The sequence below is a fragment of the Vipera ursinii genome, assembly GCF_947247035.1.
Source record: "Vipera ursinii genome assembly, chromosome: 5".
NCBI classification, from domain to species: Eukaryota; Metazoa; Chordata; class Lepidosauria; order Squamata; family Viperidae; genus Vipera; species Vipera ursinii.
This window is the reverse complement of record NC_139518.1, coordinates 31584509-31598859: the sequence shown is the minus strand read 5'-3', so window position 1 is coordinate 31598859 and position 14351 is coordinate 31584509. Positions and strand designations below refer to the sequence as shown.

The window sequence follows — 14351 nt, the reverse complement described above, 5'->3', positions numbered from 1 at the left end:
TTTTGTACAGAAAAATTCTGATTCAAAACTGCAGGAGAAAACATGCAAAATATATTTGATATAAGCAATACTATTCAAGCTAGTGATTCATTACATTGCTAAGATTGTGTAGATATGTTATAATTCACTGGTAAAGCTGCTTTTCTTGTTAATTACAAACAGACTGTTGAGATGAGTGTTCACGTATTGTTCTGCCGCAAGGTTCAATGAAAGAGACAACAATTGGCTTCCAGTTTGCGCACGCGGAGCCAGCGGACGTGCGAAAAGAACCCTCTCCCCACCATCCAATGTCTCTTCCTCAGAGGACTCTGAAAAGAGTCAAAAGTCGCCCTGGAGGGGCGACCACCGTGAGGAGGCCTTCCCTGCAATCACAGAAGGGCAGCAGCTACCACTTGATCCAGAGCAGCTCCTCTGGCCCAAAGAAGAGGAGCCAGTCCCTGCCAAAAGTCAAAAAGCACTATCAAGCACAATGAATCAGTCTGGAGGAGCTGGGTGAGATCTTGCCTTTCTTACTCCCCTAACTACTTTCCTGTAGGACTTTCCTGAAAATTGTCTCCCCCCACTTTTGAAAAAGCGGCGACTACTTACTTGGGGAATTAAAATTTTAAAGTCTTAAAAAAACAGAAATTATTAACTGAACAATTAAGCAATTTTATTTGTACTTTTGGAACTCTTGGGTTATTAAAAAATCCTTATTTTTATGGGAACCTACTATCCTATCTACCTTTTAAGCTGTGAAAGAAGGGCAAAAAGGAAAAAAATGGACTTTTATAAGTTTGGAAAAGATTTTACAGGCCAGTGAGGACATCTTGTGGCAAAACCTGATACAGCAAGTAAACCTCCCCCCCCCCTTCTGACACTTGACTCAATTTCACATTTGACCTTGACATTATCTTTAAAGATAAGAATTGGCAACACCTGGCAAAACAACTTTTAGGAATAGTGGAGGTGGACATTTATTGGCTTTTATTAAAAATAGCCTCCACAAAACACCTATCTGTAAACACCAAAGAAATGGAAGAATTTTTTCCACCACTTGACTATAAACTCATACTTGAAACAATCCTGGCAGTGGCTGAGCAAATGAAAGACAGACTGCAAAATAAATCTGACAGCCCAAATCTACCAAACCAAAATGTGACTTCAACTGATGATTTGACAATTCAAAAACCAAACGAAGAGGAGGAAATTAACATCAAAATAGGGGATGCTAAAGAACAGCAAATACAATTTACTGAGGACCTTGATGACCAAATCTTGATTCCAACTATAAAATCTACAATTCAAAAAAACAACAGAAGCCACAGAAAGCAACACTAAGATGGAGGATGCCAAAGGCCTTCAAATACAGTACACTGAGAATCTAGCCAACCAAACAACAACCAAAACACTGGACATGACCTCTTACCTGAGCCAGATGGAATTGGAAGAAGAAGAACAGATTGAACTAATGACAACTATGCTACACCAAACATCGAGAATTGATTTATTAAAGCAACAATTTAATGATTATAAAGGGGAGATTTCTTTTGAAAAACTGACAATTAGATGGTCTCGCTGGACTCAAACAATATGTGTAGGAAGAAAGGGAGACACATTTGAGAATTTAAAGGCACTGACATGGAAGCCTGTTTGGCACAAAAAGAAGGCGAGAGATTTTAAAAAAATGGGTCTTTCTTTTTCTTTTTCTTTTTTCTTTCTACTTGCTGGGATTTCTAATGACAGAGCTTAAAATTTTCTTTAAATGGACCAAGGGAAATCTTCAAAGGATATAAACTGATTTTAGATTTAGATTTTAGATTTCTAAGGGAAAGGAAAATTAGCTACTAGAACATAACTCTGAATTATATCATAGAATTTGGAATGATATAACAAAAGATATTTTTTCAATAATTGATGAACTATTAAGATGATAAACAGAATATATTTGTATAAAATAAGAATGCATTGAAATGAACAATGTTTGTATTTTAGACATGATCATTATTATATAATCAAATAGGGGAAATGTGGGTTACCAGAAAATTAAGTTTTCTAGATAATGTCGGCTATTTTGGTACACTATATTGCAATTAGATAAAATTAACAACAGGACTTGGATATGTATAAGTGAAAATATATTGAATTGTTCTAATTGATTATGTTACAATTAGAAATGTATTAATTTGATTGTGTTATTGTAATTTAGGGAACTGGAGAGGGAACTCTTGTTGATGTAACCTGAGCTGATCATCAAAGACTTTGTTATTTGTTATTATTAACCTTTGATCACCCAACCACCACATTGCTTCATAAATATTTGGATGTAAAATTAGAAAATTAATAAAACTTGTTTTTTTTAAAAGAAAGAGACAACAATCTGCTATTAGAACCATATTGACAAGAGCCGATTGGGCATTATATTCCACAGTGCTTAACTCTACATGCTCTAAATGCAACCTCCTGCAGACACATATGTAGCACAGGTAGTCCTTGACTTATGACTGTAATGGGAGTTTGTTATCACAATTATAAGACTTGATGGTTATAAAACAGAGCGGCCATGTGACGAACCTGATTTTACAATCATTTTGCGATAGTCGTTAAGCAAATGCTGCAATCATTAAGCAAATAAATGGCCCTGTTTTGCCCCAAACTGGAAGTCAATGCTGGATTTTAGCAAAATAATCACAAAATGCAGTTACATGACCACAGGATGCTACAAATAGCCATTAATACAGCCTGGTTACCAAGCATCCAAAATGTGATCACGTGACCACAGAGGATGCATAGGCCATTGCACCTTCGGAACTAGTTTGTAAGTCGAGGACCATTTATAATACATTGTATTAACCGATTTAATAAAAATAAAAGATCATCTACAATTAATGCTCTGTATGTAATACTATACAAATTTAAGTATGAATAAGTCTAATTGAATGCGGAGAAATAGTTTAGTTCAAGAAATTATTTGCCTTACTTCCTTAATAAAGAAGTAGATATATTGGGACAAGTAGGGGACTACACTTAACATTAGGCATGACAAAGGATTCAGTGAACGAGGCCTTAATTCAAAGCAGTTCAAGGTCATATCATGTAGATGGGAGAAACAGGATTTTTTTGTTTATTTTCTTTGAAAAAAGCAGGCAAACTATTGTGGGAAATCAGCCCACCCCCAGAAAAGGAAATATTGAAAAGGAAGAATACATGGGGCTGCCCTCTCTACATGGGGCTGCCCTTGAAGACCACTCGGAGGCTCCAACTGGTACAGAATGCAGCCACGAGAGTTGTGCTGGGAGTTTCCCGATACTCCCATGTTACACCTCTGCTCCGTGAGCTGCATTGGCTTCCAGTTGTCTTCCGGGTGAGATTCAAGGTGCTGGTAATGACCTACAAAGCCCTACATGGCATGGGTCCGGAATACCTTAGGGAGCACCTGCGGCCGGCATCAACTTCCCTCTGCCCAGTACGCTCCCACAGAGAGGGCCTCCTCAGGGTGCCACCGGGGAGGGAGGCGTTCTTTGTGGGCGCGCTGGATTTATGGAACCATCTTCCGGTTGAGCTCCGGATGGCGCCCAACCTCCGCTCCTTCCGGCGCGATCTAAAGACTTATCTCTTCGAACAAGCTTGCCTGGCCCGATGGGATGGGGTTGGGTTTTATTACTTTTAATGTGTTTTAACCTATTGTAAGAGTTGTGGGCATTTTGTTTAATCTCTTTTCATTTTTGTATTTTGTCTTTTAACATGTACTGCCCTGTTCACCGCCCTGAGTCCTTCGGGAGAAGGGCGGTATACAAATAAAATTAATAATAATGATAATAATAATAATAATAATAATAATAATAATAATAATAATAATAATAATATTTCCTCAAAGGATCTTAAAAAGGCAGAAAAGCATGCCCAGTTTTTTTTTAATAGCCCCAAGTCTCCCTCCCCCAAGCAGAAACCAGCTCTGTAGAAATGCAGATGTGATAATCTTGTCAGAAAAATTGGAGCCAGGAAGCTGGGATTATAAAGACAAAGATCCCTAAAATCAACAATCCTTCACACCAAAAAAATCCAACTCATCAGCCACAGCCACAGGAAAGCTGGATATGACCTTTGGGACATAATAGGATTAATCCACCACCATCAGAATACCAGAAAGGTACTCTCAGATTCAGGTCAAAGTTCATGCCACAGGAGCAACTCCAAACAAAAGCCCAAGAAGGTATAAAAACCCACTCCCTACTATATGTGGTCAGTTTTTCCAGAGCCATCTTTCTGTCTGGTTCTCCTCGTCAATAAACTACAACCTTCTTTCTAAAGCAGTCTCCATTTTGATTATTCCCAGCTTGAACTGGACCCTGATGAAGATTTTTATTTCAACACCATGTTAAATCTGTCTTAGTAATTTTAGGGTTAGGGACATTTCAGACAGAGAAAGACTGTAGACCTTGTGATCCTCCAAGGGTATAGTAATGTGGGCTGAAATAGAACCATAACAGGCAGAAGGAAGTCTGATTGGAGAAAAATCTGAATATTGATACAGCTCCCTTTTTCTAAGCTAGTTTCCCTGACGTAGGCCCAAGTTCTTAAATTCTTGGTCTGCACTTGGTAAACACCACAGCTGTCTACAGTAAGATCAGTCAACAGATAACCTAGCAACTAATAATAGAATAGACTGAGCCGATACTATATAGACCTGGCTAGAGAGAAAGATGAAGATATCATGCTTTCTAAAATCTGCCTGGTTCCGTTTCAGATCCTGCAGAAGCTGTAACTCCAGCATTAGAAGAATGATTGACTCTAATTGCATGCAAAATCCTTCTAGTAAAAGCTATTTCATTTTGGGCAGCTTTAGTTTTTGAATCCTAAGAAAGGGGTCCAGTGTAGCTCACAATAATGGGCTTTTGAGAGGAAATTGCAGACCCAGCCTAGATGGGTCTAAATCTGCTCTTTATTTCAGAATCTGTAAGTCATATATAGGAAGACATTACTATCTACCCTTTACTGTGTCAGATTCTTTCTTGTCAGCTATGGTTTGCTGACATTGAACACCTGTATAGATGGCAAATACATTAATCGGCCCATGCAATTAATGGCTTCTGAAGATGGAAAGCAGCAAAATAAATAAAAATTTGTTTGCTAAAAATTTAAAATATTTTTCCCCTCAGACCAGATAGTATTGCATCTACATTCACAACATGGAGAATGCATGACTCAGGAGATGAGAGAAATATACATAGTTTATTATGTATCGCTTATAGGTCCACTGCAAGCATTTGAGAAGCTCAAAAGCTTGGACCAGACTTCCACCACCTTCCAACAACCACTTGTGATTCAGGAGATAATAAACAGTTTGCCTAATGTAATATTTCTGATTTGATTCCAAACAGTGCTTTGCAACATGTAGTAGCATCAACACAGCACTTGTCTTTAACAAATTAAAGCAGTTGAAGTACAGGTAGTCCTCAACTTACAACAGTTCATTTAGTGACCGTTCAAAGTTACAATGGCATTAAAAAAGTGACTTATGACCATTTTTCATAGTTATAACCCTTGAAGCATCCCATCATCACGTGATCAAAATTTAGATGCTTGGCAATTGGTTCATACTTATGACCGTTGCTGTGTGCCAAGGTAATGTGATCATGTTTTACAAACTTCTGACAAGCAAAGTCAATGGGGAACCCAGATTCACTCAACAACCAGGTTACTAACTTATCAACTGCAATGATTCATTTAACAACTGTGGCAAGAAAGTTTGTAAAATGGGGCAAAATTCACTTAACCAATGTCTCACTTAGCAACAGAAATTTTGGGCTCAATTGTAGTCATAAGTCAAGGACTAACTCTATGTCCCATTCATGAATAAGCGCTTTTGTGTGTCAACATACATCGTTCTATGCTTGTTTCTACTGAGCTGTATATCCCACTATGAAGCTTACTCACACAGTTTGGAGTGAGCCTTTTGGAGCTGTTGTGAATACCGTCCTTCATTCCCTTCAGAGAACAACGCTGCCTGGTTTCTCATGTTCAGTTACGCTCAGATTTCACAATCTTTGAATTCACATTTTATGTGAAAAAGATGCTTGCTGTGGTGTGTAGAGAAAGACCAATTTACACCAGCCTCTCCCTCTACTGTTTCCTCCAAAAATGAAAGGCAGAACTGTGAAATCAGGCAAGAAACTAATGTGGCGAGGAAAGAGTGAAGACCATTATTCTTTCAGCACAGTTTAAATTTCTAGAAAAAGAGAAAAGAATTCAGATAAATTGAATCAAAGGGAAAGTCTGCTTCACAGATCTGTTCGTTGGGAAGAAACAAGTAAATGTCTAATTAGAAACCACACTAAGTTGATGATCTCTGTTCTATGTGTCATTCCCCCCCCCCCCCCGCACATTTTAAGGCAGTGCATTTTGCTATCATTTTGGAGTAAATCTTTATTTCTTTAAAGAAACTTTTCTCTCATTAGAAGGAGATCAGTGCCATCTGGTGGTCTGCCAGATTCTTTATATTTGGTTATTTGCTTGCTTGCTTGCTTAATTATTTGTTTGTTTGTTTATTTAAATATATTAGCCACCTAACTCTTTGCCACGAGATACAATACAGAAGGTAAGCAATGTTCTATTGAAACCTTTTCTTCTTTCATCAGTTTGCAGTTGCTAGCTTCCCAGTTTGTAACAGTCTATCCTTATTAGATGTAGAAGGGAAGTTGTGTACAAATGGTCCTCAACTTACAGCAGTTTAGTCACTGTTCAAAGTTACAACGGCACTAAAAAAAGAGACTTATGACCGTTTTTCACACTTATGACTTGTGCAGCATCCCCATGGTCAATGATCAGAATTCAGATGTTTGGCAGCTGGTTCATAATTATGACAGTTGCAAGGTCCAGGGATCATGTGATCACCTTCTGATAAGCAAAGTCAACAGGGAAGCCAGATTCAGTTAACAACCATGTTGTTAACTTAACAACTGCAATGGTTCACTTAATAACTGTAGCAAGAAAGGTTGTCAAATGGAGCAAAGCTCACTTAACATGTTTTAACTTAACAACAAAAATTTTGGGCTGAATTATGGTCATAAATTGAGGACTACCTGTATATAAAACTATAATTAAAAGATTCCCACCCTCACAACTTTAAGTTTCTTCTTTTTAAACATTTAACATCCTATAAATTTGCAACTACACAAAAATGCAGCTTTTGAAATATGAAGGTTGTGTGGTTATTCAGCTGTTCACTGAAAATTAGGTCTCAAATGCAAGAGCATCAATTATCTTCGGAGGGCTGATAAACTATTTCTGTTTTCAAAGGAGACAGAATGGGTTATAATAAGAAATTTCCTGCTCCAATCGCCTTTCACTGTTACAATCAACTTGTTGTTTAGAAGGAGTTGAGAATATTCCAAAACAAGCTAGAGATCTTTCTAACATTGCTTTGAAGATACCTGTAAGAATATAATAGCAGTTCTCTTTATGTTTACAGGCTGAGTCCATTTCAGCAGTGAAAGGCAAATGTGTTCTCTTATGGGGATGGAACGTATTTCTATAAGGCAGGACTGTAAAAGGTGAGATTCGGCTGCAAACAACTTGCTAATAATCCCAGAATTGGGTAAAGCCAAATATTTGTACTTTGAACGACTGTTAAAAATGAATGTTTTAAGTCATGCAAGAACTGAAAGTGTTCATTGTATCTCTTAACTCTCCTGAAAACGTTTTTCAAAGGTCATTCAGTCTTTTTTCGATCAGTGAGTAGCATAAAACAGAAACAGTCAAACTAGTGAAATAAATGCAGATGAAAAAGCAACATTTCAATTGATTTCCTAGATATAAATATAAAATATTGTGACAAAGCACTATTAACCTAGAGCAATGAACCTAAAAGAGTCATAAATCATAAGATTATTTAAAATTAAAACAACCTTAAAACTAAACAATCAATGTTAAACTATAAAGAGGATGATATTGGTAACACTGATACTCTAAATGAAAAACTGCTGCATAAAGTCAAGGGAGAAACATGAAGCTCCTTGGCAGTATGTGTACTTCAACAGAATATTTTCTGTCCATCAGTTGATATTTTTTATCTCATAGAGTGAGTGACAATAATTGGATGTCGATTCCCACTATTTTTAAGATAGTCTAGTGAAACCTAGTGATCTACAGTGGGATCACACGTGACTGGTCGAAGAAAAGAATTTGCATATAAAAGAGATTAGTGTACTCTTAATATTTTACTATACAAGGAAAAATACAGTGAGATTTAACCTCTCAATAAATCCCATAATTTAGGGCTTTTCAACTTTTTCACCCATTGAACTACTTTTAGGATATGGCACCATCCGAGTACCACCAGTTGCCTAGCAAGGTGTCAAAAATTTGATAACCCCCCCCCCAAAAAAAAAGAAAAGAAAAGTGATGAAGTACAGCTAGTCCTCGACTTACAACAGTTTGCTTAGTGACTGTTCAAAGTTACAATGGCACTGAAAAAAGTGCCCCCCAAGCCACAGTCGAGCAAGACACCTGCCTGCCCGCCCAGCAGCGCTCTTCCTCTTGTCCGAGGTTTTCATTGTTGTGAACATTTCTGTTGAGGATTGGCAGTAAGGGTGGGGTAGGGGGTGATTGGTTTTTATTCCCTCCGTCTTCTGGGTGGTTGCAGCAGGCTTTGGTCACTTCACATGACCCTGGGACACTGTGACCATCATAAATATGAATCAGTTGCCAAGCATCTGAATGTAAATCACAAGACCCTGGGATGCTGTAACATTCCAGCTGATTGGCGCTTCCTCTGGGCTCAGCAGAAGCGCCAGGATCAGTGCCAAGCTCCAGCTGGAGCCTGGCGCTGATCCTGGCGCTTCCACTGAGCCCTGACAGCCCTGCAGCTCCAGCCATATCTCGCTCAGGCATGTGCAGTGCTGCCACCGGTTCAGCTCATTCCCCTCCCCCGCTACCACTTTTCTAGGATGGTTGCGTACCACCTGCTAGGTGGCAATGTACCACAGGTGGTACCTGTACCTCTGGTTGAAAAGCCCTGATTTAGAATACAGGCAATTTATCTACAGCTGCTATGCCACATGGCACTTTCAGGCAGTTAGAGGGTGTTTCCTTATGTCTGCCTTCTAAAACAGCTGATGGCAAGGCCGTCAGATTTCAAAATCTTACAGGTTTAAACAGAAAAAAAATGCTTCTTAGAAATATGTTTCTGGGCATGTGAGACTGTTCTAATTATTTTTCCACAACCAGAAACATTTTTGGCCTGCTTGTAACTCAAGAGAGATTTTCCAAGAGAATCCATAAGAATATAACTTTCCATTTGGCATTGAAATTATCTTCTATTGTCAGAAGAGACAAAATGATGGATAAAAATATTAATTTTAACCAATAAGGAAACCAACCAACCAAACAAACCAATATTGGATTCAAGCTTAATTACTCCAGGCTTACAGTAGATGAAACTCTTTGAAGCACTGAGCTGGAATTTGGAAGATAATTCTTTAAAATGTTGACTGTACGTTGTACAAAAGCAGTGAGCATGCTTTGGCAGAAAATAGTTTAAAGACAGCAGGGATAAATAAGTCACCCTAAGTTAATATTCCAATTGCCAAAGCTGATTTTAAGGCAATCTGGACTACATAAATGAGCAGTTCTCTCATTGGAGGCCTGAAAATCAATTCCAAGATATTTATATATTTTAATTTGTTCCATTTCAAGGCCATTGGTTACCACCAGTGAATTCTGGAATGCTTAGCAAATAACAGTAGTTTTGTTTTTGTACTGTTAATTGCTTATTTTTCATCTTACAATGTACAAAAAATTATCATTATCATTCAGCATATTGCTTACCATTTTAAGACCCTACCACCAAGAAGAAAGAGATGAATGATGAAAACTGGGGAAAACCAAAATGGAGCCTTATCCTAGAAAGCAGTGATACAGGGAGGCATTTGAGATAAAATAAGATAAATGGCATTGGATTCATATGGTGACTCTTGCTGCATCTTAATGCAAAAAAATATTATCACAAATATTTTTGTGGTATCGCCCGCTTAATGATGAAATGAACTATACTAAATTGATGGCATATATTTATTATGTCATAGTATATGTAATATAATTAAATTGCATCAAGTTTATTTTTGTTTATTTTTGCTCCAATATATGCAGAAGTTGTGCTGAAAAGAAGTTATAAATGTTATAAAAGCAAAATAGAAAGAACAATGATTACGGCCCTGCTTCTGTGTTTGTATGTGTGGATGTGCGTGTGGGTAGGAAGGACAGTCTTGGAAGGGTCATTTTTTTGGCAACTTCCAGCCCAAAGCATGATCCCATATTAAAGGTTCTCCAATAGATGGCTCTCTGCTCTTAAATGCAAACATGCAGCCAAGGGGAATTCACCACCTCAACTGGCAACTAGGAAGTTCCTTCTACACAACTTTTGTGAAAACATACCTAGACTGTATTGCAATGTGCCTCATTTTGAGCAACTCAAGACTGTTAACCACAGACTGTTAACCACCTTCCTCATTCTTCCTGGCTAACATACTGGCTAATTCTCTGCCTCTGTGTGTGTGTGTGTGTGTGTGTGTGTGTGTGTGTTGGCCGCGCGTGCATAATTAAAATATATTCAATAATCCATACAAATGCTGAGCTGTTGGCATTGCTGAAAAGAACAGGAGGATGAGTGAAGGAAAAAACCTTCCCACCATCAGAGGGATGTGTCTCACATCCTCTGGATTACGGGCATAGCACAGTACGGAGAGCATTGGTTTTCTACACAAACCCTCTAAGCTGAATTCTTTGCTGGTGTCCAGCGAGAGCCGGGGAAAAAAAACACCTATTAGTTGCTGCCCATCTTTCTGGGCAGTATTGGAGAGAGCGGTCTTCTGTCACCATTCCTCTCTTAAACCTGCAATCATCCCCGGCCACCCCACAAACCGCCTCCGTGCCCACCCTTGCGACCGCGCCCCAAGAGAGGGCAATTGCTCGAGGGACCTTAGCCTTCCCTTCCCTGACTACGGAACCGCGACGGATTCGTTTGGACGCTCCTTCGCGCCTTTTCCGCGCTCCCCGGAAGAGAAGAGCTGAACTCACCCTCTTGTGGAAGCGGCTACAATTGACGCTGCTCGCGGTGGCGGTCGCAACGGCGCTTTGGCGAAGCTCAGTTGCCACGCTCGGTCTCAGCAAGCTCCGAGTGAACCTCCGCGTCTTCTCCCCGGCCATCTGCGCCTGAGGCGGGCGGGAGAGCCTTTCCTTTAACGGACGACTAAGGCGAGACGCTGTCAGGAAGCGGAACCTAGGACTTTCGCTTTTCCCCCCAGCCCAGCATGATAGCCTACCACCCCCGCAAAGGGACGGATGGGGCTGTCAAAGGGGTGGGGGGCGAGAAGCCGTTCGAGAAGCCCCGATCGCGACGGGAGCAGCAGCAACAGGCGGCGAGCCACTCCGGAGAGAGCCCGAAGAGCGGGAGAGAGGCTTTGGCTGAACGACATCCGGAGCCTTCCTGCAGTTCTTGCAGAAGGCTGGGTTTGGGGATGCAAAGAGGCTGAACTCCGTTACCGTCGCCATCTCAAGCGATCAGAGGGGGCGTCGGGGGGGGGGCGTTTGTCAAAGTCAACGGGGCTGTGCGCCAAATCGCGGGCAGAGGAACCGGGAGCCCTCGCCTTTTCAAAATGCGTTTTCGTAACTGCCACATATCGAGCGAGTAATAAGCTGTTCTTTCAACGCCGTCCTTTGCTCACCCTCCTCCTTCTGCCTCATTTCAGCATTTCCAGTGTGCCACAGGGGACAGATGGTGCCTACCCAGGATGTAATCTGCTACGGTCAGAGCTAAGGGCTCAGCTTCCATATCAAAGCATTCTTCAGAGTGTTTCCAGACCAAGCTTTTACTTTCCCAGTTTGCAAAATGTTGGCAGAAAATGGGTCTCTGCTGGCATCAATCCTGTTTTCTCGCTATGTATATGTGCCGTCCAAAGTAGTGCATGATCGGAATATTTGGAGAGTCCTGGCCTGTAGAATCACCAAGAGTAGGGCACAACTGAATGGTTAACATCATCATCTGTGTCCAATCAGTGTTGACTCGAGATAACTGCCTGGATAAGCTGCTGCAGCTCTTTGGACAAGATTTTTTTGGAAGTGACTTGCCATTGGCCCCTTTCTAAGGCTCAGTGGGGTGACTTGCCCAAGGTCATCCAGCTGGCTTTGCACTCTGAGTAGAACTCACTGTCTCCCAGTTTCTAGCCTGATGCCTTAACCATTATACCAAACAGTCTTTTCTGTTCAGTAATAATACTAAGAATAAAGTTAAAGAAGAAAAGAGGGAAAGTCCATTGCACTTTAATTGGCAGGGCAGTCTTTCCCTGGGATTCCATTTTTGTTTCCTAGAATATTTTCTCTATAGGCCAAAATATATAAACCAAGAAATACAGTAGGTAGTACCTATTGTGCTTGAATTCTATCAGTATGGGATACAAAGCACTAGCAAGAGCAGCAAGAGCACTTAGACTTATATACCGCTTCATAGTTGCTTTACAGTCTCTAAGTATTTTACATAGCATATTGCCACCAACAATCTGGCTCCTCATTTTACTGGCCTCGGAAGGATGGAAGGCTTAATCAACCTTGAGCTGGTGAGAACTGAATTGCTGGCAGTCGGCAGAATTACCCTGCAATACTGCATTCTAACCACTGTACCACCATGGCTTTTGCTGAAAGCAATGGAGATGTATGAACCCGTAAATGTAATGTTAATCAAGATGCTTGGCACTTATACTAACTAGCAACTCACCATTTGTTCCCATTAATGAATCATGGTCCCATTTATTCCTATTACTGAATCATGATTCCATTACTGAATCAAATCTCCATAAACATTAGAAGGAAGTACTGTTGACACTTAATTCTTGGAGTGATGAAATGGTGAAGCAGATTAGGTATTTTCTTGCACAGCTCCATAAATAATTACTGGTAGTATATTAATGGGGACCCTATTATTTAATATTAGCTAAATAATATTTCCACCACTACCCTAAAGTTACAAATCTCCAGAGCATTTGTAGGAGGAAAAAGGAGAGTTACTTTGATGTAATGGTTAAAGCACACTAAACTAACTCTCCTTTTTCCTCCTACAAATACTCTGGAGATTTGTATCTTTAGGGTGCAGGGGGAAATATTATTTAGATAATATTAAACAAAAGGGAAGGCGCAAAGTTCAGACAGACAAAACTTAAGAAGCTTTGTACTTGTTCTGAAACAAGGATAACCCCCCCAAAAAAGAAAAGAAAAGTGATGAAGTACAGGTAGTCCTCGACTTACAACAGTTCGCTTAGTGACTGTTTGAAGTTACAATGGCATTGAAAAAAGTGCCCCCCCAGGCCACAGCTGGTGACACTTCCTCCTGTCCGAGGTTTTCATTGTTGTGAACATTTCTGTTGAGGATTGGCAGCGGGGGTGGGGTGGGGTGTGTTTGGTTTTTATTCCCCCGCCCCCGTCTGCTGGGTGGTTGCAGCAGGTTTTGGTCACTTCACATGACCCTGGAACATGTGACTGTCATAAATATGAATCAGTTGCCAAGCATCTGAATGTAAATCACAAGACCCTGCAGATGCTGCAACATTCCAGCTGATTGGTGCTTCTGGGCTCAGCAGAAGCGCCAGGATCAGCGCCGAGCTCCAGCTGGATCCTGCTGCTGATCCTGGCCCTTCCACTGAGCCCTGACAGCCCTGCAGCTCCAGCCATTTCTCGCTTACGTTTGTGCAGTGCTGCCACCGGTTCAGCTCATTCCCCTCCCCCGCTACCACTTTTCTAGGATGGCTGTGTACCACCTGCCAGGTGCCAATATACCACAGGTAGTACCCATACCACTGGTTGAAAAGCCCTGCTCTAAATGGCCTCTTCCATTATATTATTTCATACGCAACAATATGAAATCACAGTTGCTACTTCTTTAGCTAGTATCAACCTTCATATGCATCAAGTTCTTCCCAAGAAACTTCTAGAATGTTCTAACGTCTTGGCATAGAATATTTGCAGATCAAAGCAGGGTGGATTTTTGCAATTGTCAGATGGAAATTTTGTCAATCTGTAGATTCCCTAAGTGCCATCCATGGTTTTTGGTATTCCACCAAGTGTGTCAATAAACACTGAGACCACCATGGCTGATTTACATCACAGTTTTTCAATTTGATTTATTTTCAGCTATTTTCTGTTTTTCTCAAATTCTTTGTCTTTTATTCTACTATTCTCCAGTATTTCCACATAAATTATTCACACTTTGGCAACTGTGTTAGTGACTCTCACTGTTTATAATCAGTTTAGGCAATCTTGCACAAGCTGAATATATGATCTCTTGTTTCTTCTGCTTCTTTGCACAATCTGCACTCTGAATCATT

The 14351-nt window shown here is 40.3% G+C and overlaps 1 protein-coding gene across 1 annotated transcript in view; it reads right to left on the bottom strand.

The window, feature by feature from the left end:
- The window catches only part of DOCK10 (dedicator of cytokinesis 10), a gene marked incomplete at its 5' end in the record, with an annotated part of 164768 nt that extends 153584 nt beyond the window's left edge, over positions 1–11184 (bottom strand). Inside the window, one exon of the mRNA XM_083364987.1 lies at positions 11056–11184. Within this exon, the coding sequence (XP_083221113.1) occupies positions 11056–11184 (129 nt within the window). The remainder of the gene's footprint in view (positions 1–11055) is intronic.
- Positions 11185–14351: the final 3167 nt, after the last annotated feature.